A 27,629-nucleotide genomic window follows, 5' to 3' on the forward strand; every position below is an offset into this window, starting at 1 on the left:
GGGGTTGCAAGGAAGATTCACAAATCTTGACTTTGCTGATGTTGTGGTACCACTTAGTACCACATCTATGGTAATTTAAGACATATCTCAACATTAGCAACTCAGAGATTGTTTTGTTTTTTTTTGTTTGTTTTTTTCTTTTGCATTAGCAATGTAAAGACAAAAGTGATGATTATTGGTGAGACACAGCAGCAAGTCCAGCTGGAAGATCATCAATTCTCTCCTGTCTTTGGCTAGTAATATTACTACTATTAGAAACTCAGAAGATGATATGGAAAAGAGACTCAACAAAACTGTAGCTATCTTCTTCCACCATCTGAAGCCTGTATGATCCAATTCCTCCATCAATCAAGGCACCAAACCTTTCTTGTGTACATCCTTTATCATGCTAATGACAACTTGAGCCTGCAGTATGTGGAAAAAGACCAGCACAATCTGTAGAACTGAAGAGGTGTTTTCCATGAACATTGCCTCAGGACCACATCACAAATGGAGTAGTAATGGAAAGGACCAGGTAATCTATGTGATACCATCACTGTGAGATGATAGGAAGTGCTTGGTCCCATGTTACACATACTCATGAAGTAACCAGTGAGAGCTTCTTTTGAGTGGAAACTAGTGCATGGTGGGAGAGGGGGAGGAGACATGGCAGACTTATCAAGGTTTGGTTGAAGACTGTGGAGAAGTGCCTGGTCTGAGAGTAGGTCCATAACCAAGTTTGCCATCATGCTAGGTGGAGATCTCTTGTCACCTGATGCTCTGAGGGGAGTGGGGAGAACTAAAACTAAATCTGAAAAAAAATGATTTCTAATATTTCAGAATGTTTCATTACAAATGAGTTAACATTTGGAATGCCATGAAAAATGTTAATGTGTTTTTAATTCTGGTTTGTTTTTTCACATTTCAACTTTTATTTACTGGTCACTACTGACCTCTACCAGCTTCTCTTTTTTCTCTTCTTACTATTTTCTTATTTCTATTCTCTCAAGCCTCAATTGTGAGAGCCTCTCTATGGTCATTTAATCTGCTAGAAATAGCTACTAAATCTCCTTCTAATCACTTTATCCTATGTTAAAGACAAACCAAAAAAAAATGAATGTCTTACATTTATGTTTGAAAATAAAACCACAATGATAACATATGGAATATTTTAAATCTTAGGTTTGCTCCGTCAGACAACAACTTCTTCACATTTTTTTCCTGCTTTTCTGAGTAGTTTTATGCTTGAACTTTAACCCTTTAGTATTTAAACTGGTCATATCTGGCCAAAACATTCCACCTGTTTTATGTTAAAACCAGATAAATCCGACCTCTCACACTTACTCTACAATGTCATTCTAAAAATAACCAATCACATCACTGAAATCTCAAAGCTAAGAGATAATGCATGACTAAATCAAATCTGTGTAAATAAATAAGCATTACATTTGACAGAGAAATCTGAATGTTAAAGGGTTAAATCCTAAATTTTTTAATGTTTGCTTTTGTTTTTAGTTTCAATATAATGTTCTTCTTTCTAACTTATCTTTAGGTTCTGAGAGCAGTGTCCCCTCGGTTTGGAAAGTTAGCTGCTGAAGAGGCAAAGCGTAAAGGAGAGCTACGTTACATGCACTCCAGGGTGATCAGTAATGCTGAGGAGATAGCTTTCTATGGTGGCCATAATGTAAGTATAACATACCTGTGACTATCAAACTTTTATGTTACTCTCTTTACTCTTTTACTTGTTTCAGTCATTTGACTGTGGCCATGCTGGAGCACCGCCTTTAGTCGAGCAAATGAACCCCAGGACTTATTCTTTGTAAGCCTAGTACTTATTCTATCGGTCTCTTTTTGCCGAGCCACTAAGTTACGGGGACGTAAACACACCAGCATCGGTTGTCAAGCGATGCTGGGGAGACAAACACAGACACACATACATACATACATATGTATATATACATATACATGATGGGCTTCTTTCAGTTTTTGTCTACCAAATCCACTCACAAGGCTTTGGTCGGCCCGAGGCTATAGTAGAAGACACTTGCCAAAGGTGCCACGCAGTGGGACTGAATCCGGAACCATGTGGTTGGTAAGCAAGCTACTTACCACACAGCCACTCCTACGCCTATGTTATTGAAAATACAAACAAATATCTTGTCTAGCCTCCTCGTGTGACTACTAAGGGTTGTTGTTTAACTTTGGTTTGATGGCTTTAAAAGGATGTAGAATGAAGATGACTGAGTAGTTAAGATTACCTCTCCATTGGTAATAAGTTCAAATCTGCTGCAAGTGGTTTGAGCCGAGTACTTAATTCTGCATTGCTTCAGATTGTTCAGTTGTTAGGAATGTTACTTGCAATGAACTAGCATCAAACTAGGGAGAAATTTATCTCATCTGCTCCACACAAATGTTTCAAACATCACCTCTTAAAAGCCTCCTTGGGGACTTAGAAGACATTTACATTAAGAAGATAAGAGGTAACTCTTTGCTTAGGTGTCAGTATCTCCCAGATAACATTTCCTGATGATCTTGTAATTTTTGCTTTCATGGTTTTTGGTTGGAAGGAATGGTTTGTAACCATGGCCTTTGTGGGCTTTCCAAAACCAGTGAGATTGATGTGAGTGATGTACTTCTTGAAGAAGTGCTGAAAAAAATATGACATAAGGATGGATCTCCAGAAGGTTGATTTTCTGGAAAGATTGAGAATAATGGTTGGTGTAGAGCCTGGAGTTGGGGAGTGAACACTGTATGGAGGAAGAGAGGAGGAAAGATAAGTGGGTCTGAGTGGATATAGCACAAGAACAGCCAGCTCTGAGACAGATGAAATAACTAGAAAAGGTAAAGTGAACAGAGAGTACATCTGTGAAACAATGATTGGAGTATGTTGGTGAGATGGCGAGTAACTCCATGCCGATCATTTGGGTAACCATTTGGGGGATTTGATCAAGCTGTGTGTACATATAGCAGCAGCACTGTCCCTGATAAACAGTATTCCAGTGTGGGTTTCACTTGATGGTGAAAATAGACAAAATCATTTTGAATTAAACGACTAAGCACAGAGGGTTTGAACTTGAGACCTATAGACTCAAAGCTTAGTGTTATATCCACTTAGCTGTTTCCTTTGTACTGTTCCTCTATTTCTAAATACTGTATCAGTATCTACAACATTGATATAAATATATTTATGACATTATTGACTATAAAATAGACTAAACATGCTTCATATCACTATTTTGGCACACTATGACAAATTGACCTCAGACCAAAGTTCATATATGATCCAGGTGTACTTGAGTATGACTGATATAAATGGGGTATATTTCAGAGTGGCTGCTCTAACCTAAGTGTACTGCAGTATGGACAGTATGCAGACATAAGAGCACTGAATTTTGACTGGAACAATCCAGGTGTGCATCTGTGTGACTCCTGTGACCTCTGTGTATTGCAGTGTAACTTGTATGACTTACATGTACTGCAGTGTGGCTTTTGTAACTTATGTCTGCTTGTTATGTGACAGCTGCTGCAGTACAACTTAGATATTTTGCACTATGACCTAAGTATACGGCAATGAGATGTGGTTATGATTTAAGTAAAATGATAATAAGCAGCGGTACATAATTATTCTGATTTATGGTAGGTATAATATTTTCCATTTAAGTGTTTCAACAAATTTCCTCACCATAGAAAGATCTCATATTTTGTTGCTATTTTATAACAACTCTACATCTAGGCCCCATTATCATTCTTTCATCCATTTATTTTGACCATCTGAAAATGGTTCAATAGTAATTAAAAGACAGTAACTATCATACAATAACTAAACTACAGTAACTATCAGATAGTAACTGATGTATTTCCAGTTCATCTACTGCAAATCTTATTTAATGAAAAAGTTTTTCTCTCCCTTATTTATTATGGCTCTTGTGTTTCATTTCATCAGGTATGTAGGGGACTATATTGTCTTGTTTAAGGTAAGTTTTTAGTTTGCTGTATTTCTTAGATATTGCTAGAATTCGCCTTGCTCTGTTCTATTGACTCCATTCTGCAGTGACAGTTTGATGGTACCTACTCCATACTGTTGTATTAACCCTTTCCCTTGCAATATAGTTCTATTTCATTACAATCACCAAACTTATTAAGCTATAGAAATGTCTCCATTTTCTTCTGTTGGTCCATCCCTAGAGAGAGGGCCTTGGTACTTGTAAACATTTTAGCTGACAACTTCAATACAGTATTTACCCTTGCACTTACCTGCCTGCCTCACTACTTCAGTTACATTCAGTCTTTTCAATCTCATTTGATTTTGTTTATTTTATTTGCAGTTAGATTTTATTATTATTATTTTGTATCAGAATTCTCATAGAACATAGACAAGTGAGATGTTTAGCTATAATATTCAGTCTTAGTGTCAAAACATAAGATCTGTTGTAAAATGGTAAGTATTGCTCTTGCTCTTCCAGTATTCTGTTGTTTTTTTCAGTAAAATATTTATTCCAAATTTTTGTTGTTGTATATTCCCAAGTTAGCCTTGATCCAGCAACTCTGTGATCAAAACCCTTACAGCCCTTACTTTCCTCTCTTTCTTACAGATATAATAATGACAGTCTTTTTACATTTCTGAAGATCATGAGGAAGTACAGCATGCCCTTGAATTTCTATGTAAACTGATCCTTGACGATGTGGAGATTATCTTCCTCCCTGCATTTAGTAGTTTCAAAGTGACAATCAATCTATGGAGTTTGACCCCATTCTTTAGACTTGGAGTTCTGACCACAGTGGCTCAGCTGGCTAAGATGGCCTTGGTGACCAGCAAGCTGTAGGTTTTACATTGGAGTGGACTTCTCCTAGATGAATTGCGCTAGAAGGCTGAGAAGCTCCATCTACCCTGGAGTTGCCAGAAGGGTGTCAAGGAGGATACCAGGCTCCCTAAGGAACTCTACTCATTGATTTGCAGTCAGGGTTGACTCCCCTTGCCTTTTCCTTTCCGAAGGCACTCTCAAAGCAGTGAGGGTTTGTGCTTGGAGTTTCTTCCATAATTTGCTAATTAACCTGTAGCTGAGATCCTGACAAGTGCTACTATTCCAGCTCAGAGTAGAAGTGGGAACAATGCTGGCTAAGAAGTGGTCCTACACTCAGAAACCTGGAATTCTTGAAGCAGGGCATCACTACTGGGTGCAGTTTCAAGTCATATCTAGAACAATCTTTGCAGATATAGTGTACCTGGAACAACATCCTCCAATGTGTACGGTTTTTTTAATTGGTGATAAGGTGTAATTTGAAAGATATTTAGCTATTGTATCTTAAAATTTGAGTGATCTTATTCAGGATTCCCCATATCTATTTATTTCTAGTTGTTTCAATTGAATGGAACTTGTAACCTAATAAAACATAAGTGGGACACTCCTAAATTAATCAACCACAACTAAATCACCTTGTTACACAAATTCATCTTCCATAGCCTTTTTTCTGCCGTCTCTCTATTTAAATACACAGCTTTTGTTTCAAATGATTTTTGAGCGTAATGGAGCATTTAGTAAAATGACTGTTGTTATTAAGCTGGTGTTCGGAACATAAATTAACATGAAAGTTTGATGGATTGATTTGACCCTTTTGTTACCATATTTCTATTGAAATGCACATCCTTTGTTTCAATTAATTCAGAAGATAACTTTGGAACATAAATTAACATAAAATTTTGATGAAAGGTTTTCATTGAGATCACTGTAAATAAGGTAGTTTTTTTTACCATAGGATGAGGGACAGTCTCAGGTTGGTTGATAGCAAAAGAGTTAATTTAGATCTCTTCAAACAGGCAGTTTTTATCATAGGACCAGAGGCAGTTTCAGGTGGGTTGGTATCAAAAGAGTTAAGGCACCATTACACTCTTATCTATCTCTGATTATCATACTTTTTTTATGGTTTGGTCAAAACTTCAACCCTTTAGAATTTAAACTAACCATGTCTGGCCAAAATATTTAACCTGCTTTATGATCAAACTGGCCAAATCTTTTCCTTCACATCTACCCAACTATGTCATTTTAAATATGAACAATCACATCATCAAACACTTTACACGATGTGATAACACATGATAACACAGTGTGAATAAATAAGCATCACATTTAACAGAAAGGTTACAGGAACCACCTCTCTATTTCAGTAATGCCAGAAGTAGGGTTCTTCTGTCTCCTTTAATGTAGACAGTGTCCTTGTAATGTATATAGTATCTCTGTAGCCCAGATATTGTAGATAGTGTCCCTGTTCTTCCTATTAAATATGTAGTGTACCCATGTCCCATATAATTTATACAATGTTATAATCTAGATAGTGTTTCTCAATCCTATATAGTGTAGACTGCCTCAAATATCTCTTATAATGTAGACAATGTCCCTGTATCCTTTATAATGTAGACAGTGTTCCTGTGTCCAATATAATATAGACTGTCCCTGAATTACAATGTGTAGATAGTGTCTCTATCTCATGTAGTGTAGACTGTTCCTGTATTGCTAAAAATGTCAAGTGTCTGTTGTCCCCTATTATGTAAGCTAGCAGGCGTACCCGGTGTTGCCCAGGGTTGTTTGTTAAGTATGCCTGTTTGGTTATTAGACCATTCACGGATGCACCTCTGAACAGAATGAAAGAAATCATAATGGCAGATGTTCCCTACGTTGTTTGATTTATTTAGCACAATAGTGAACATGCAGAGTCATACACCCACGCCATTGTCATTGTTTTCCATTGAGACTGTCGGTCAATCTGTAAAAAAACAGCAGTAATTGAGTTTATTTTCCTTACCACATAACTGCTGACTTATGCTGTTTAGCAGATGGAAAGGTTGAGCCTAAAGTTATGACATAAAGAGAAATAGTATGTTTACCTGCTGTTTCACTGGGTTGTACATACAACATTATCTGAACAAAAAATTTGACGCGTGGCCTGTGCAAAAAAGATGAAAAGTGTAGTATCTGTTGCCTACCTCACAATTGGGGGCACTTAACGGAGGGCATACTGTGAAGATTACACTAATGAAATAAACAAGGTGACAAGGGTATAGTTACCTGATGTTTTCCTGTTTGCTGCATAGAGCAACATCTATTGTTGTCTTTCCCCTGTAGTTACTGTAGCGCATGCAGCAGCAGTTGCTACAGCATTTCTTGTAAGTCGATCTGCATGTTGTGCTGCAGTCTCTGCAGCTTGTGCAACAGCATTTGAGATTGGTCTATTTATGTTGGGGGCGTGGAACTTCAAGGAAAAAATTATAAGAAAAAGCGTCCTAAGTCAAAGAGAGCACACATATTAAATTTTGGTGAAATTCAGTTGAAAATTGTAGGAGTAGAAGTGGTTTACACAACGCACACACAGACAACTTGCCTTTTAATATATAAGATAGTGTCTCTCTTCCCCTTATAATGCAGATAGTGCCTCTGTGTCCTTCATAATGCAAAACAGTGTCCTTGTGTCCCATATGGTGAAGATAGTATTTCCATGTTCTCTTTAACTCTTTTGTTACCATATTTCTGTTAAGATGCTCTGTCTTTACTTCAATTAACTTTGGAAATAAAGAAAATAACATTGTCGTTATTAATTGGTGTTTGGTTCATAAATTAATACTAAGTTCTGTTGGAAGATTTTAGTTCAGAACTCTTGAAAATAAGATGTTTGTACCATAGAGCCACAGGTGGTCTCAGGTGAGTTGGTATCAAAAGGGTTAATGTGGACAGTGCCAAAGTTATAAAATAGAAAATGTTGTAAATTGTTAATGTTGACTTAATAAAAGAGACTGCATTGTTACATATTCAAACTGTTGCCACACTTACAATCTTATCCTTGTGATATAATTTTACTTGATTCAATTTACTGAGTTAAGAAAACAGATGTAACTCTTACTTGACCTTCTCAGTGACCAACAGTAAATAGTAAGAGTTTCTTTTCCCTCGGTGAAGAAATTTGTTCTAATAACTCATGTGGAAATCTTTTCTCATTTACTTGTTTCGGTCGTTGTACTGCGACCTCGCTTGAAAGGTTTTACTCAAATGAATCTTGAAGGGTTTTACTCAAATGAATCTTGAAGGGTTTTACTCAAATGAATCAACTTCAGTACTTTTTTTTCTAAAGCTTTATACTTATTCTTTCAGTCTCTTTTACTAAACTGCTAAGTTACAGGGATGTAAACAGACCAACACCTGTTGTTAAGTGGTGGGTGGGGAGAAACACAAAGATACACACACATACATACATACATACATACATGTGTGTACACACACACGCACACACACTCAAACATGATGGGCTTCTTTCAGGTTCCATCTACCAAATCTACCAAAATCCATTCTCTAGACTTGGGTCAGCACAGGGCTATAGTAGAAGACACTTGCTTGAGGTATCACAAGAGTGGGACTGAACTCAAAATCATGTGGTTGGGAAGCAAACTTCTTACCACACAGCCATGACTGTTTAAATTTTCAGAACCACTTCATATTTATTAGCAAGGCAAATTAGGGAGTAAAAGCAATTGTGAAGTTTTTCTACTACAGTGGGTTTTTTTTCCCTTTAGATTGAACTCAGTGCCTTACAGCAGTGCTACCGATCTCTGGCTTTACATATGGATATCATTTTCCGGAAGCGTTTGTGGTATATAATGCTAGAACAGTTCCTCATGAAGTATGTGTGGAGTGCTGCAGGTTTGGTGATGGCAGCAATACCCATCATTACTGCTACAGGAATCAAGGCTGATGGTAAGATACTGTTTTTCACACCTCTTTCTTTGTTTCCATCTGATAATACACAATCATCACATTCATCATCATCATCATCATCATCTTTTAACATCTGTTGTCTATGCTGGCATGGGTTGGACAGTTTGACTGGGTCTGGTAACCTGGAAGGCTGCACCAGACTCCAGTCTGTTTTGGTATGGTTTCCACGGCTGGATGCCCTTCCTAATGCCAACCACTCCGAGAGTGTAATGGGTGCTTCTATGTGCCACCGGCACGGGTGTCAGTTGTATGACCACCAGTATTTGCCATGACTATGATTTCACTTGCCTTGATGGGTCTTCATCTCAAGCATGGCATACTGCTACAGGTGTGTGTGAGAGTGTCTATGTTGTATATTTGCAGACTATGTGTGTGTGTGTGTGCATGACAAGGGAACAATATATTACCAAATGAACTTCAATAGCTTACAACAGTTTCTGCTAGAAGATGCAATGCACTCATAGTTGAGTGCATATATATCACCCTATAACTTCATTGGAGCTTCAAAAATGAAGTATAATTTTATTTGGGGAAGTATTTATAAATATGGAAAGCATCTCCATCTTTTATTACTCTCTGTACTTGACTAATGCTTTTTCTGAGGCATATGTATATGGACTTCTAATGCCAGATTATTTAGTATTGCTATATCTAAGCAAAATATTAATATATATAATATATATGTATATAGGAAAAAGTATGATAAACACAGGATGTGGTTTGTACATATACTGTTTGTTCCATATGCATATTTCACCATTTTCAACCTTTGCAGTGAGTGCTCATAGTGCAGCTGGATGCAGTTCCACAACAGTTCTTCAAGGGAACACTAGCAGGTGTACAGGCAATAATGTGGATAACTAAATTAGATATATTAAATATCCAATGTTGACAGCTTCCATTATGGCCACATATTGTGATGACCTACAGTCCAACCTTCAGCTTCAGTTTGAACCTGAGAGTCCTTGACCCAATAGCAGGCCAAAGTGTATTTCTCAATGTTTGGTTCAACAGTTCAGTACTAAATGCGATTAAATAAAATCAAATTAAATTCCATCAGATTGAATTAGACATGTGTGGTATGAGGAACTTATTTATGATAGCAATTTCAAAAATTCTCTCCGTAATTGAGTTTTAGATTATATGCAGTTTTTACATCCTATATGCGTTGCTATGATTTATAAAAAAAAAGATATTTTAATTCAATGAGAATATTGATTGCTATTTGAAAGTCAAACTAGATATTATCCTGATAAAATTTTAATCTCATTTAGTCACTAGCTGTGGTACTAAACATTGAGAAATGCACTTTGGCATACTTTAGGATCGAGGGCTCTCAGTTTCGAACTTAAGCCAAAGGCCAAAATGATGTCAGTAACTTTTATATGCAGCAACTTTTATAGCCATATCAAGTTTCTAAATTTCTTTTTCACTTCCTTTTTTTTATCTGAGAAACCATTGTAACCTAGCAAAATACATTATCCATGTATAAATACACTCAGCTCGCTTTAAACCTCATTTGTGGAGAGACCTTGAATAAAGATGCTTATTTGAAAATAGCTGGATACAAATACGACTGTTAATTCTCTACGCAGCATAAACACATGTCAGTAATATCTAAACCAATTATGCTGTATAATTAACTATAAAAAGAAAAACTAAAATAAAAAATATGCAGATGTACCAGTCTCTGTATTTATTGAAATTGTGTTAGATTTACACTTCCAAAAATATTCATAAACCAGTAAAGCAAACCCAGAATTTACCCATTGGATGACTTATAGTGAGATTGCTCACCCTAGATGCTCATTTCAACTTGATGTGGTTAAACTGGACCTGAATTATAGCTGAGTGCTCATACAATAATTGCCTGAATAATTTATACATATATATTCATTATTTATATAAAGATATACATAGGCGTAGGAGTGGCTGTGTGGTAAGTAGCTTGCTTACCAACCACATGGTCCCGGGTTCAGTCCCACTGCGTGGCATCTTGGGCAAGTGTCTTCTACTATAGCCTCGGGCCGACCAAAGCCTTGTGAGTGGATTTGGTAGACGGAAACTGAAAGAAGCCCGTCGTATATATGTATATATATATATATGTATGTATGTATGTGTTTGTGTGTCTGTGTTTGTCCCCCCAACATCGCTTGACAACCGATGCTGGTGTGTTTATGTCCCCGTAACTTAGCGGTTCGGCAAAAGAGACCGATAGAATAAGTACTAGGCTTCTAAAGAATAAGTCCTGGGGTCGATTTGCTCGACTAAAGGCGGTGCTCCAGCATGGCCGCAGTTAAAAGACTGAAACAAGTAAAAGAGTTAAAAGAGTATATATATATATATATATATATATATATACACAATACTGTGCAAAGTCTTTGACCACTTTAAACCTTTGTAAGTTTCTACCAATTGTCAACTTATAGTTGGATGTTTTACATTGTTTTGTTGTTTTACAGATGAAACATTGGCCCTGTTGGAGCCATTTCCATACTTAATCATTATATTTTGTAGTAGGGGTTCTGAATGAGAGGGGAAGATGTGAGACAACCACCAAAAATGGCCATGCTAAAATTTTCAGCCACATATTCTCGACATTCTTTCTGCTCACCCTATTCAATACATTCACTACATTGTATTTACTAACCCCATATGTCCACTAGATTCTATGTGTTCCTCATACTCTATATGTTTACTGCATTCTATGTGCACTGCACCCTGTACATTTACTCCACTGTGTGTGTCCACTGCAGTCTATGTTTTCCACATTCTTCTTTTATCTCTTTTACTTGTTTCAGTTATTGTACTGTGACCATGCTGGGGCACCACCTTAAAGGGTTTAGTCAAAAATATGACCCCATATTTCACCATTCTCTTTTATCTTCCTAACCTCTCCAGCTAGCAATGCTACCCTGTTGTCTTATTACACTGTATGATCCACTGCAAATACAAATAGTATATTGTTGTATATTTCAGGTACCTGTGTAAATGATGACCCAGATGGAGGTGTTAGTGAACGTACTCAGTCTTTTACCACTGCCAGGAACTTACTTATTTCAGCAGCTGATGCCACTGAACGGATGATGTCTTCGTATAAAGAAGTAAGAATTTCTGCTTGTTTGTACTCATTTATGTTGTGGCATCTCTTTCAAGTATCTAAATATGTGTTTCCAGGTAAAACTCAAATCATGAATTGCAACACTTGAAGGTAGGAAAGTTGTGTGATATCTCCCAACATATAGTAACTGTGATTATATTAATAGCCTTAGTTGACTTTGCCTTTCGTCCTTTTGGGGTCAATGAAGTAAGTACCAGTCAATGTAACCAATTAACCCATTTCCCAAAAATTTCAGGCCTTGTGCCTATAGTAGAGAAGATATTGGTTTCAAATTTTGGCATAAGGCCAGCAAATCCAAGTGAAGGAGCAAGTTGATTACATCAATACCAATAACTCAACTGGTACATTATTTTGTCAACCTTGAAAGGATGAAAGGCTAAGTTGACCTCAGGAGAATTTGAAATCAGAATGTAAAGATGGATAAAATGCCACTAAGCATTTTGCCTGATGTGCTAATGATTCTGCCAGCTCTCTGCCTTAAGTACCTGGATGGGATGCCAGTCTGTTGCAGGATTACTCATTTTTGCCAGCTGAGTGAACTGGAGCAATATGAAATGGAGTGTTTTGCTCAAGAACACAATGCGTTGCCCAGTTCCGGAATCAAAAACACAACTTGACGATTATGAGTCCAACACTCTAACCATTAAGCCAATTGCTTCCACGTATTATAGAAAAGATATTAATATCCTGTTAAATAATTCTCTTGGTGATACAGTATCAACATACTTAATGCATGGAGCATTGACAATTTAGTTACCATATTTTCTTTTGAAACACACTGCTTGCATAATGCTGTTGCATGATAAAATGTACCCAGGTGATGTCATAAAGTAGCTGGTGATAGAAAGTATCTATATGTAAAAATATTGCCATACCAAACAACATGACATAAATGACAAAGACTGGCAGTTTTCTCTATTGATGTGTGTGTGTGTGTGTGATGGTAATGAACCATGTTAAGTGGAGAGATGCTGTGAAGCTTGTCCAGCATGGAGAAATGTACAAGCTGTCCACTTGTAACTGATGAAGACCATCACTGATCATTACCCATGCAAAATGTCACCAACACTTGTGTGAAATTTTTGGTTCATTACGTTTTGCACAACACCTTATAGACCCTGTCCACCCTATTGACATGATGAAGCGACAAACTGGGATAAGATATCTAGTGCTAGTATGAGTCACAGGCTCAGGAATATGGGAGCAACATGAACTCTAGCGCAAATAAAAGATCCCCAAAATGTCCATTGTCATTCCCTGCATATATGGTTTTATATCAGAGTGATCTTCTCTTAGAGACATATTTTAACAAAAGCTGAGGGGTGCCTTGTTCTCAGTGGTCTTCCAGCACACTGGACACCAACCCAGAACTTCTGAGCAGCTGTGAATTGCTAGGTAGACATTGAACCTACACTGGGTTCATCCATCCTTTTGACAGGTCATGTTTTTAGTCCTGCTAGGTTTCTAACAACTCTCCTCACCATACATACATACACATACATACATGCATCTATCCATCCATAAATCAATCAATCAATCAGTCAATCAACCAATCATTATCATCATCATGACCATGTTGTTGTTGTTTAGAAAAATATAAGATTCTATAAAGTTTCTTTTATGGTTTTGAATCATCTGAAGTTTCTCATGTGTAACTCTTACATTAGGTCATTCTAGTCACACTGATATATGTAGTTGTTTTATTTCAAAAACTTATCAATGAAACTGCAGTAAGACTGTTTTATGAATGAGTTTGTTCTCTTACAGATTACTGAATTAGCAGGTTACACAGAGAGAGTTCACACTATGTTGTCAGTGTTTGATGACATCAAAGAAGAGAAATATGTACGGAATACTGTCAATGATGGACGTTCTTCTGCAATATTGAAAATCGCTGGTAAGTTAATAATGAAGTTATTGTGCTTGGTGCTCAAGTACACTGCAACTTGTCAGAAAATGGTAAAATGGAAGATGTAATGGAAGACGTAAGTCAAGTAATCAAAGACAGCAATGAAAGCCAAAAGTGCATCTACAGTACACAGAATTTCTGGTTTTTCCTCCTAAAATATGTAACCATGGATTTGCCCACAGCCAGCCTGTGTTGCTAATCAACAATCCATTGCTGCTTTGTGTGCAAGACAGATTTTAGGATAGATCTATTACATATAAGGTTCGTTCTTTCTATCTCGTGGTACATCTTAGTGCCATTTATGTATTTCAACACTAATAGGCTTCAAGTTGGCATCTATTTCAACTAATAACAGGGGCCAAGAATAGATTCCCTGTAGGACACCAAATGTAATCACATAGTTGTAGAGTGTTATCCTAGTACTGTGACTATTTTTCTTTTTTTAACCAAGAAAGAAGGACTTCAAGCAGATACAATTGCTTTTTCATCAGACATTATTTTCTTTTCTGACTGTATACATCTCGACTGTAACTAACATCTCTTGTTTCATCTCTCGGTGAGATTAATATTTCATCTTTGGTTATGAGATTCACCATGTCATCTGTTCCCGAAGATATTGTATCTTATCTGTTGCTGGGTACATTTAATTTGTAGTTGAGATGTAACATCTAATCTGTAGTTGAGTATAATATCTTGTTTGTTGCTCTGTGTAATATTTCTTGTGTACCCAGGATGTAACATAATGTATTCCATCCTGTCCACTTAGTCTATGGTTTATGTTCTTATCTCTAACCTCAAGTTCTCTATTATATTTCAAAACATAATGAAACTTGCCAATGTATTCACTATTGTGTTTGCTTGTTTGAATTAACGAATATCTCAGGTATTCCAAATGGATGACACTTCTAAGTCATCTTAACTATATTCACACGCAACAACATCTTTATTACTGCCTGTGACATATCAACATCATCAGCATCATTCAACATCCATTTTTCCATGCTGGCATGGATTTGACATGAATTGATGGACCAGAGGGCTGTGCTAAGCTCCAGTGTCTGCTTTGGCATGGTTTCTACGACTGGAAACCCTTAAAATGCCAACCAGTTCACAAAGTGTACTGGCTGCTTTTTATGTGGCACTTTTTATTGGCTGCAACATCTTCAATGGTATTTTGACTTCTTCAATAACCTATCACACTCTACACTTTTAGAAACCAATCTCATAATTGGCACTACATTGCCTCATGATATGAACAATGTTCAAACCATTCCCGTTCCATAAAAAACAATTTCTGATAACATTTGCAGATGTGGTATAAGTAACTAAAGTGTTGATAACATATGCTATAGCAAAGCTACTGCCTCACCAAATAAATTTACTTCTAACCCAACCCACATAGCCATGCCAAAAGATATACTTCACTATTCTAAACAAGACAAATATTTTGTCAAAATCTAAGTTTGCCCTGATCAAGTAGATCTATTTATTATTAAAGACATTCTGTCTTTTTCTTCAAATATGGTGCATCTAAGCCTAAATTATACAAATGTTCTTCCTCATTTTATGATAAGTGTAATTTGAAGTTAATAGGCTGATATTTTAGCTGGTCAAGAAACCATGCAGAAGCACTTTCATTGGCTTGTATAAGTGTTTTGTCAGCTTGCAGTGACATTCAAATCTTGTTAGGAACATAACTTTCAAGTAGAGACTTATGTCTTTCAATCACTTAACACTTTAACAACAGCCATAATCTTCAGCTTGCCATCATAGCTTTTTTGTTTTTGTAAATAAAATTTGAAAAGTGAAAGAAATAAAACTATCAAGTTCTCCGAAGTAACAGATATACTTAAATAAGAAAGCTGTGGGCTATGGAAAGATAACCTGGCAGTGTGATAAATCTATAACAATAGACTGTATTATTAATCTATGACTACAGCTCTATGATAAATTTATAGCTACAGTTTGTATGATTAACCTATGACTACAAACTGTAAGATAAATTTATGACTACAATCTAACCTAGTTTTTACTCGCATAATGGGGAAAGCTTGATTCTTATACTGAACACTGCTAAACCACTCGGTTAAATATAAATCCTAGTTATATTTTTACATCTCTCTCTTGTTCAGTATATCAGTAGGAGTAGGTGATGTTTAGTTCAGTAAATGAACAATGCAGTTAATGTACAGTTCTTCAGCTGTTACAGTATATACTGTGTGACACAACAGTCCATGTCATTGCATGTCACATCATCCCATGTTACAAAAGTCACATAACAGCATAACAGTCCATGTTACAGCTTATCTTGTGTCACAACAGTCCATGTTAAGGCTTGTTTTGTGTCAATACAGTCCATGTAACTGTATGTCAATGTTTTACAACAGTTACATAACACTTTATGTACAGTTCCTGGTTACAGTCTTTGTGTCACAGCAGTAACATCACAGCTATGATTGTAATCTATGTTCCAGTATTTCATGTATTACAGCTGTGACATCACAGCAATGTGTATTCCATATTACATACATATAATCCGTATTACAGTATATTGTGTGTCACAACAGTGACATGAAAGCTATGTTTATAGTCCATATTGCAAGATGTCTTGTGTCACAACCATGACATAGAATATATGATTATATGGCAGTAACAGTAAATCAGTTTTGTTATTCTTTCTCATTGTCTCCAGGTAAAGTGTCTGACTATGATAATGGTATATTCATTGAAGATTTACCTATCATCACACCAAATGGAGATGTCATTGTTCCAGAACTGTCTTTAAATGTAAGTTGTTACACATATACATACGTACGTATGTATGTATGTATGTATGTATGTTCATTTTCTACACAGTTGTATTACAAATATGAAGTAGTTATCACCTCTGCTCCCATCTCCAACCATTTGTCACTCTCTTCTCACACACTTATGAAACTACTCATCCCCTCCTTCCTTCTGATCCACTGTCCACATCCTCTCTTATAATCGCATTTTTGTACCAGGAGGGTTTACTCTGTCACCTCCATCACTCTCATCTTATCTTCTCATTCTTATATAAAGTAGGGGTAGCTGTGTATCTTCTCTGAAGCAAGACACCTACACATATCCCTTTTATCATACTTTAATCTCTCAACACCTGGCATAAAGCCAACTCTCTCTCCTCACTTAATGCTTTTTTTTTTCTTTTGTTATTATGTTTTGAATCAGCAAAATCGTAGGGCTGCCTCCTTTCAAAACCTATTGGCCCAAGAGCCCCACTGGCTTGGGTGATGGCAAGATTGTGGCAAGAGAGCCCGAGTAGAGCTAGCATGAGACCAGAGGCCACCATAATATATTTTTCATCCAACATTGATCATCCATCGACATTACATATTCATTACCAGCCTAATCTTCCCTCTTGCACACATCACATAACCACACCATTACTGGTCATCTCCCCTGTATGCATCAACTGATTATTTTTAACATCCATCAGTCTGTCATATATCACTTCTGTCCTGCCTTTTCATGCTGGCCAACATAGCATTTCATATCCAGCAAATTGTCTTCACCTTTTTATATTCATTCTCTTCTTAGTAGCTCATCATCAATTGAGAAATACATAGACTTCAGTAAAATATATATTAAAAATGATAAATGAATTAAATCTGAAAATTATTTCTTATCTCTATAGATTACTCCTGGTACTCACCTTCTAATCACTGGACCAAATGGCTGTGGAAAGTCGTCACTGTTTCGCATTCTAAGTGGATTGTGGCCAGCTTATCGAGGAACTCTCAAGAAGCCACCAACTAAACACATGTTCTATATACCCCAACGGTACGTCTATGAACAAAGAGGAAATCTATACTAAGTAAATTTAGACAAGTTTTCAGAATTGACATCATGTCATGTGGCCCATAGAGGGCCACATAGTGAAATAGTACTTCTGTACCAATTGCTAGTTGACTGTTATTTGTAACCAATAGGCGTAGGAGTGGCTGTGTGGTAAGTAGCTTGCTTACCAACCACATGGTTCCGGGTTCATTCCCACTGCGTGGCACCTTGGGCAAGTGTCTTCTACTATAGCCTCGGGCCGACCAAAGCTTTGTGAGTGGATTCGGTAGACAGAAACTGAAAGAAGCCCATCGTATATATGTATATATATATATATATGTATGTGTGTGTATATGTTTGTGTGTCTGTGTTTGTCCCCACCAACATCACTTGACAACCGATGCTGGTGTGTTTACGTCCCCATAACTTAGCGGTTCGGCAAAAAAGACCGATAGAATAAGTACTAGGTTTACAAAGAATAAGTCCTGGGGTCGATTTGCTCGACTAAAAGCAGTGCTCCAGCATGGCCACAGTCAAATGACTGAAACAAGTAAAAGAGTAATCCAGTCTATTGCATTTTAACCCTTTTAGCATTCAGATTACTGTTTTCCACACATACAGGCTTATCGTTTCAGGTGCCAGTGCCACTAAAGCACCCATGCTGGTGCTGCATTTTGTTAGGCTCTGTTTTATTTGAGTTTTTGCTTTTACTTTCAATGTAGAGTTAGTTTGTAGATGTGAGGCTACAAGTTCATAGTTTCTCTGGCAAGTCAACATGTAGAATCTCCTGGCTGTTTTCTTTATTTTCTTTCTGAGAATGCTAAGTCAATGGTGCTATGTCAACAAGAATCAAATCATAGGAGTTAAAACCGATCTGGTGTATATAGTTTTTCAGTATTGAAACGACACGAGCAACCACAAAAATTCCATATTTGATGCCAAATAAAATGCATTTTACCTCCTAAAAAGGTTTCTCAAAAGGTCACCCTTGGGTCCTGTATGTGAAATTGCTTTAATTATTACATTCTTCAATGCATTAAAACCATTTTTCTCCTGAATATGCTCTGCTGAAATTGGAGTGCATCTGACATAACCCTTCACCTTTTATGCTATCAATTGTAGTAGGTTTCTGTAATGAGATAAAGCAAGCATTAATGAAACCACTTCAGTTTTGATGATTCAATGTGGCTTCTGTTCTTATTGTGTATCCCAAGATTAAGTTGACCAATAGATTTATAAATACAATGTGTTCCAACTGTGCCCATCCCATCTTTTTGTATGTCAAAATTTATGTTGTCTAATATATCTTTTAAGACAGTAAAGTCTGTTTCGACAGATATTTGACAGCTGTTTCCAGCAGGTTGAGTGACTTCATAGAGTCTCCCTTGTTAAATCATTTGCTATTGTGAATGGATGTGTTGTTTGAAGGTGTGATATGGTAGACATGGATTGTATTGTTGTTGTTGTTTTTGTTGCTGATAAACTGTTTTATTTAGTAAGTTGTTCTCATGAATATTCACTAGTTTTTTTGTGATTTTGTTTATCTTCATGTTACTTCTTTGCTTCTTTTCTGTTTTTTTTTGTTGTTGTTGTGTGTTTGATTGATATCTTGCATGTTGACACTGGTGTTGTTGTTCTTAGTCTCTCTCTCTCTCTCTCTCTCTCTCTCTCTCACACACATACACTGAAGTGGCTGTAATTTTATAATTATCTTTCCTATTAGCTCACATATTATGTATAGGAGGTTGATTCCCTCTTAAACTTTGAACCTTGTCCCATGTCCTTCTTATTATTTAGTATCAGGTAAGCTGCAGACCCACAATCAAAGATGTTCCAACTGTAACTATCTCGCCTTTTATTGAAGCATGGTGTATCTAGGGCTACACTATTCAATATATCCTTACTCTTTTAAAAGTGTGATTGACTGTTATTCCTAGTAGGCCAGATGACTTCACAGTGGCTCTGCTCATTGGTGTGTATATAGCATAGCTTGTTTGTTTTTCTATCTTTTCTAATGTGAATATTCTGACATTAAGATCTCATCGCCAACAATAACATCAATGAGTCAATGGCAAATTCATAGAGTTAGTCGAGCAACAGATTAAATACTTTGTGGGTATTTAATCCAGTGTTCTGCAGTTCAAGTCCCACCAAAGTCAACTTTGTAAATGAATATCACTGTTACACAAGCAGTGTCATTCATTTCCAATATTCTGTGAAAACATGTCTGGTCATTGGGAAATATTAACTTGCTTAGAAATAGGTGAGGGTTGGTGACAGGAAGGGAATCTGATAACAGAAAACTTTCCTCACTGAACTACATCAAACCCATGCAAACGTGGGGAAGTAGATGTTAAAGCAATGATGATGATTAGCTGAATCATTCAAGCAGGGCCGCATTAAGACTCATTGAGGCCCTAAGCACTTAAAAGATTTTGGTGCCATCATATACTCTTTTACTTGCTTCAGTCATTTGACTGTGGCCATGCTGGAGCACCGCCTTAAGTTGAGAAAATCAACCCCAGGACTTATTTTTTGTAAGCCTAGTACTTATTCTATCGGTCTCTTTTTTCCGAACCGCTAAGTTACGGGGACGTAAACACACCAGCATCGGTTGTCAAGCGATGGTGGGGGGACAAACACAGACACACAAACACGCATACATATATATATATATGTACACATATATATGACAGGCTTCTTTCAGTTTCCGTCTACCAAATCCACTCACAAGGCTTTGGTCGGCCCAAGGCTATAGTAGAAGACACTTGCCCAAGGTGCCACGCAATGGGACTGAACCCGGGATCATGTGGTTGGTAACCAAGCTACTTACCACACAGCCACTCCTGCGCCTATATATACGTAATTCAAAATTAAAACAGTAATAAACCATAAAATGATTTTTTTTTTGTTTTTCAAACTGAAACAAAACTAAGAGTAAGACAGGAGAAAATGTTTATTTTATCATTTTATGCTTCCACTTTTTATTTCAAAAGTTTTCTCCCACTTTTCTCTAATTGTAAAGTCTTCAATCAAATCCTCACTATGATGCCATGAACACTTTGAAGTTATATTTCCAATCATATACACTACCTCAAATATTATTTTAGCAAGTTTAAAGTGATTTCTTTTGTGCCGTAAACAATTTACCATTTCTGTAGTGCCCCCACTTCCTTTGATGCCCTAAGCACTTGCTTATTTTGATTAATGGGTAATCCAGTGCTGTATTCAGGCATTGGACTAAAAAGCTTTGCAGTATTTGTTCCAGCTCTTTATTTTCTGAGTTCAAATCCCACCCCTTGGTCAATTTTATCTTTTATCATTTTGGGATCAATAAAATAAAGTACCAGTAATGGGGGTCAACATAACTGACTAACCATCCCCAGTCAAAATTGCTGGCTTTGTGTACAAATCAGAAACAATTATGAAAGGCAGTGAGCTGGCAGAAACGTTAGCACACCGGGCAAAATGCTTAGCGGTATTTCGTCTGTCTTTACGTTCTGAGTTCAAATTCCGCCGAGGTCGACTTTGCCTTCCATCCTTTTAGGGTCAATAAATTAAGTACCAGTTACGCACTGGGGTCAATGTAATCGACTTAATCCGTTTGTCTGTCCTTGCTTGTCCCCTCTATGTTTAGCCCCTTGTGGGCAATAAAGAAATAAGAAACAATTATGAAATATGAATTCCATGCATTGGTGTGGGTTCAGTGACCTTGTGGTTGGGTTCAGTCCCTTTACACAACACCTTGAGCAAGTATCTTCTACTATAGCCCTTGGCCAACCAAAGTAGATTTGATGTGTGGAAACTGTGTGGAAGCCTATCATGTGTATATGCATATATATATATGTGTGTGTGTATACATGTATATATCTGTGAGCGTGTCTTTGTGTTTGTTCCCTCCCCCATTGTTTGACAACTAACATTGATTTGTTTACATCCCTGTTACTTAGCAGTTCAGCAAAAGAGACAGATAGAATAAGTACCAAGTTTAAAAATAAGTCATTGGGTCAATTTCTTTGACCAAACCCTACAAGGCAGGCCCCAGCATGGCTGCAGTCCAATGACTGAAACAAGAAAATGATAATCATAATCTGTTGCTATTTTTAATACAGGTGTTGTCTAATTTTATCTATTTCAGCCCTTACATGTCAAGAGGTAGTCTGAGAGACCAGGTGATCTACCCTAACACTGTCGGTGATATGAAGGCAAAAGGGTTGAGTGACAAAAACTTAGAAGAAATTCTCTCTATTGTCCACCTTCGACATATCGTCAATCGAGAAGGGGGTGAGTTGCTGTTTCATTCAATTCTCAGAGTTATGTGTTGTTATATTTTTGGTCTTTTTTATATTTTGCTTGTTTCAGTCATTAGATTGGATTGCGACCATACTGGGGCACTGTCTTGAAGAATGTTTAGTCGAATGTATCAACCCTAGTGCTTATGTTTTTTTTTAAGGCCTGGCACTAATTCTTTTGATCTCTTTTGATGTGTGGAAACTGTGTGGAAGGGACATAAACACACCAGCACTGTTTGGCAAGTAGTGGGAGGTGGGGCAAACACAAAGACACACACACACACACACACACACATACACATATACGATGAGCTTCTTTCAGTTTATGTCTATCAAATCCACTTGCAAATCTGTGGTTAGCCTAAGGCTATAGTAGAAGACACTTGCCCAAGGTGTTACGCAGTGGGACTGAAACCTGAACCTTGTGGTTGGGAAGCAAGCTTCCTGAATGAACCTAACATCGTATGGTGTGGTAAAACATTCTATTTGAAACATTGCTGCATATGTAATTTAGTCGCAGTCACACTATATAGTTATGTAACTTAATTCAATTCTCTCACGTACATAATCGAAAGTGAATATTTTTATGTCAAGGGCAATAACTCTTGTTCTTAGCCTCTTTGTTTTTCGCTTTGTACCAGCATCCCTCGATGTCAAGAAATGGGCAGGTGTAACTGGGGATCAACTGATATTCTCTTATCCCATAATAGCTAATTAGCTAATTACCAGTATTATCAATTTTACTTCAAGGTAACGTGTTTCAAGTGTCGAACTCAAATTATATTGATAAAACTATGTTTGTTAAATAGTCTAAACTGATAGGTCTTAACATACCACCTAGGATCAATAAACTTGATTTTTATCAAGCACACACACAGAAATGGCTTGGTAGCTGTAAAAGATTGAAGTTGTATTCAGAGAAAGCAAATAAAAGTTGAATTCTATGAAATCAGTTAAATCTAGAAAAAGGTAGTGTAGAGAATTTTCTTCTTTAATTCACTTTTCAGAAAATTCACCCAATTTCTTAACCCTTCAGCATTCAGATTACATTGTCAAATGTAATGCTTATTTATTTACATAACTTTGAATTATTCATGCATTATCTTGTATCTTTGAGATTTCGATGATGTGATTGTTTATTATTAGAAAGATATTACCATGTAGGTTGATAGGCCAGATCTGGCTAGTTAGAACATGAAATATGTAGAATATTTGGGCCAGATTTGGTGGGTTTAAATACTAAAGAGTATTAATTAGTTACACTTAACAACCTTGTAAACCATCGTTAATCTCAATTTGTTGCCTGATTACTGATTACAATATTTGGTGTTGGTATTATGTAGAAAGGAAATCAGATTTTGTTCTCCCTCAACATTACTTTGGATTTTTAAAAAATCACAAATGGAATTGCATTCAATATTATCCTGGTTGCTGTACTTCTATAAGACATCTATGATTAATACTGTATTGACCAAAAGTCTTTAAATCTACCCCAAAGTTGTTGGTGTGTTCTGTAACTCTTAAGCATTTAAACCATCTACTTCCGGCTTAAATATTCTACCTGTTTTACACCTACCCTACAATGTCATTTTAAAAAGAAACGATCACATCATTGAAATCTCACGGCAACAAGATAATGTATGATTAATTCAAAACAATGAGAATAAATAAGCAGCATATTTGAGAATAATCTGAATGCTAAAGGGATAAAAAATAGGATAATAGGAACTCCTTCACTTTTATATCTCTTATATTATAACTTTTGTATCTTCAGGTTGGGATGCTTCGAATGACTGGAAAGATGTGTTGTCTGGTGGAGAGAAACAACGTATGGGAATGGCAAGATTATTTTATCATAAGTAAGTAACATCATTTTCTGATATTCTGCTGGGGACACACACACACTCATACTATAATATGAAATATCCACATTAATGGTTATTGTTTCTGGAATGTACTTTTACAATTATTTGTTTTTGTTATATTAAACTTTTTCATTTTTTTTTTTTGTTTCACCTATTTCAAGGCCTCAGTTTGCACTGCTGGATGAATGTACAAGCGCTGTTTCTATTGATGTGGAGAGCAGTATATACCAACGGGCTAAAGATGAAGGTATTACACTGCTCACTATAACTCACCGGCCAACTCTCTGGTAAGTAATATCAGTCTGAGAGATTGTTCAATAAATGGTAGAATAGAATGATTACTTGTTGCACCAGTTTCATTTACAGAAATAATTGCTTCAGATGAGGTTAACCCCTTTACTGCAGAAATCAGATATATCCACTAGAAATTTCATAACCCTTAACTGTGGAAAAAAATTTTACAAACCAATCTGTCTTTTATTGCATGTCATTTTTTAAACTATTTTTGGCTGTGATATGTCAAGTTTATTGAGGGAACTTGCAGAAAATAGCGATTTTATTTTGTAATTTCGGTAATTTTATTAATGCCATCATTATGGAATAACCATGAAACTTAACTTTGAAGTTACAGAGTTAATTATATATTTGTAATTCTCATAACAATGAGTGGGGTTGTCTGTGTTTTTTTTTTTTTTGCAACACTGAAAAAAAAGTGATGGTAGTATTTTATCATTTTTACTTATTTTAGTCATTGAACTGTGACCATGCTGGGGCACCTCTTTGAAGGGTTTAATCAAACAAAACAACCCCAGTACTTATCTTTTAAGCTTATTCTATTGGTCACTTTTGCCAAAACTACTGACAAGATGCAAACAAACCAACACTGGTTATCAAGTAGTGGTAGAGGACACACACACACATTTATGAATAATGAGCTTCCACACAGTTTCCATTTATCAAATTCACTCAAGGCTTTGGTCAGTTTAGGGCTATAGTAGAAGACATCTGCCCAAAGAGCCATGCAGTGGGACTGAATCTGAAGCCATCTGGTTGCAAAGCAAACTTCTACCCCACACAACCATGATTGTATATATAAAAGTTGCATACTTCTGCTTTCTCACCAAGAGACAGCTAACAATGTCCTTAACTCTATCAAATAGTTGTTTAAACTTTCTCACAAATGTATATTTTGAGCAAAAAGAAACAGGTCAGTTTATGGAATAAACAATAGTTTCTTCTGAAAGTAACCCAGTCACCTGCTGGATTATTTTTCTCAGATGGCTGTGTTAGTTATGAAGTTTCTTGCTGGAGAAAATCTCAAGCAGAACTTGGTATCTTTCTTTTAGAAATGTGTGGATTTGTTTCTGCAATGAAATTAAGTATCAAAACATTTATATATTTAGATAGTTGTTACTGTCAGAAGCCTATGTGTTATATGATGAATTAGTGAACAGCTATTCATTTCCAGAGCTGTTTTAGTAACATTATAGGCCTCTGGGCAAATCAATACACTGAACCCTGTAGTATTTGTTTCTTAATAGACACAGCATACATAGATCGATCATAATCGAGCCCCTTGGCAACTATGTAGTGTACCCATGTCTTAACACCAATGCAAGTGTTCACTCCACCCCACTATATTTCTGTTTCTTTCAATCATTAGTCCTCATTCTCCCCATCTTTTGTTGTTGGTCATCTTCAAAGGTGTTTACTCAATCAGAATTGCTACCATTATCCCTACATTTACTTTCTGAAGCATTTGTGAGTTAGCAAATCTATTTCAAGAACACCCTCTATGTTCTTACTTGAATGTTTTCCTGTTACCCATTCATTTAGAAAGGGTTTAATCAGGGCCGGATTAAGACCCATCGAGGCCCTAAGCACTTAAAAGATTTTGGTGCCCCATAAAAGATTATGTAATTCAAAATATAAACAATAACAAACCATAAAATTAATTTTTATTTTTCAGAACAAAATAAAACAGTAAGAGGGAAAATAATGTTTATTTTTGTATACTTCCTCTTTATTTATATTTGAAAAGTTTCCTCCTACTTTTTGGAATTGCAAAGTCTTTGATCAGATCCTCAAAATTAATCTTAGGTAACACATCTGCATCTATACTTAGTAAAGATAAAGGCATCCCAAATATTATTTTAGCAAGTTTAAAGTGATTTTTTTTTGTCCTGTAAACCATTTACCATTTCTATGGTCCCTCCTTCTTCCCTTGATGCCCTAAGCACATGCTTATTTTGTTTAATGGTTAATCCAGTGCTGGGTTTAATGTTTCTGCAAATTTAGAACTTGCTGGAATATTTGAAGAGGTTGTTTCACAGTTAATGTTGAATCAAAGGAACAACAGCACAATGATTATATACATTCTGGACTGAAGATGATTAAGATTGCTGTTAGTTTATTATAGAAATATGTGAGATAGTTTGTTGTAATTATGATCCTTATAGCACGAGGCAAATGACTTTTCTATGAATGTGATCTGGTGTAGACTGTACAGTGAACAGTTCTGCACAATGTGTACATGGGTGGGGTGGGGGTGGGGTGTTTGACACATTGTAGAATTACTAACTGCTCAACACTGAAATATTTCTTGCTTCTGAAAAGAAAATAAATCCATTACCATTTAACTATAGAGAACCATCATAAGAGGCAACTATACTTAACTGTATCAATCAGTCACATGATGACCTGAGAATGGTATAACATCAAGCTAGATGCAAGAGTTGTGCTTCTTACTTAACTCAGTTTTAACAACAAGGCTAAAATCTTTACTTTTAGTTTTAGCATTTTTGTTTTTCAATAAATAATCAATTTTGTGAGTTCAGGATTGGAGTTAAAGTATATAATATCAATTTTGACAGGAAGTTCCATTCACATTTGTTACAATTTGATGGAGAAGGAGGCTGGCTGATGGAGGTTCTTGATACAGATACCAGACTTTCTTTGAATGAAGAGAAACAACAACTGGAGAAACAACTTGCTGGTGTACCAAAGATGCAACAACGACTGCATGAGTTGTGTTCTGTCTTGGGTGAAGACTCTGTACTTCTTGATAAACATTCACTGCCAAATGATGACAGTGCTCTTGATACAGACAGCTGCCTGATTGATCAGCAAGACTGATTCTCGTTCTGATATCACTTTTGGTAAGAATATTTAAGTTTCTTTGACAACTGAATCCACTTTCTGTAGAACTCTGAGGTCTTAAAAGCTATTTTCAAGTCTTGTTTTTAGAGAAAAAAATGTGACTTACATGCTATCAAATACAATACATGAAGTAATTTGTATGTTAAAAATTTATTTACTTTGTCTGAGACATCCAGAGTATTAAATTTGTCTATAATGACAACATTTTAAAATAATGTTCCATCGCTTTCTCTAATTCCGTTTTTTCTCCCGTTCACCATTTTCTTTCCATCTGTCTGTCTGTCTGTCTCTCTCTCGTTGCTCACACATGACCAATCATCCATCTTTTTTCCTCATGTGATGAACTTTCTTTTCCTTCACGGCTGTCGTAGAGACTGCACATATCCCATCTGTCTCTTCTCTTCTATCTTTCCTCTTGTCAAAGAGAATATTTCTCCAGCATTCACCATTTAACCTCGTCTGGTCTAACAAACATCCATGTTTGTTTTCGTTCGGTTTCCTTGTATGTCTCCACTGTCCTGTTTCTGCTACCAACTTAGACCCGCCACAAATCCCAAATTTTATTTTGGTTTGCGGGAGCAACTGCCCTTCGAAGACTCATATTGTTGTTCAATGTTCAACATGAGGAGTAGATGGAGAGCTGACAACTGATGAAGGGTCGTTCTTTATGTTACTTGTCCAGTTTTCCATTTCTTTCTCTCGTTTATGTATTCAACTCTTTTGTTT

At 36.4% G+C, this 27,629-nt stretch overlaps 1 protein-coding gene across 1 annotated transcript in view; it reads left to right on the forward strand.

Moving 5' to 3' along the window:
• LOC106871171 (ATP-binding cassette sub-family D member 2) overlaps positions 1-27,629 on the forward strand; it is a 44,288-nt gene that overhangs the window by 15,246 nt on the left and 1,413 nt on the right. Inside the window, exons 2-11 of the mRNA XM_014917501.2 lie at positions 1,532-1,663; positions 8,537-8,717; positions 11,718-11,842; positions 13,627-13,756; positions 16,461-16,555; positions 17,445-17,590; positions 21,726-21,871; positions 23,654-23,738; positions 23,906-24,031; positions 26,618-26,902. Coding sequence (XP_014772987.1) covers positions 1,532-1,663; positions 8,537-8,717; positions 11,718-11,842; positions 13,627-13,756; positions 16,461-16,555; positions 17,445-17,590; positions 21,726-21,871; positions 23,654-23,738; positions 23,906-24,031; positions 26,618-26,879 — 1,428 coding nt within the window. The 3' untranslated portion in view covers positions 26,880-26,902. The remainder of the gene's footprint in view (positions 1-1,531; positions 1,664-8,536; positions 8,718-11,717; positions 11,843-13,626; positions 13,757-16,460; positions 16,556-17,444; positions 17,591-21,725; positions 21,872-23,653; positions 23,739-23,905; positions 24,032-26,617; positions 26,903-27,629) is intronic.

The sequence above is a fragment of the Octopus bimaculoides genome, chromosome 4 (assembly GCF_001194135.2).
Source record: "Octopus bimaculoides isolate UCB-OBI-ISO-001 chromosome 4, ASM119413v2, whole genome shotgun sequence".
Lineage (NCBI taxonomy): Eukaryota > Metazoa > Mollusca > Cephalopoda > Octopoda > Octopodidae > Octopus > Octopus bimaculoides.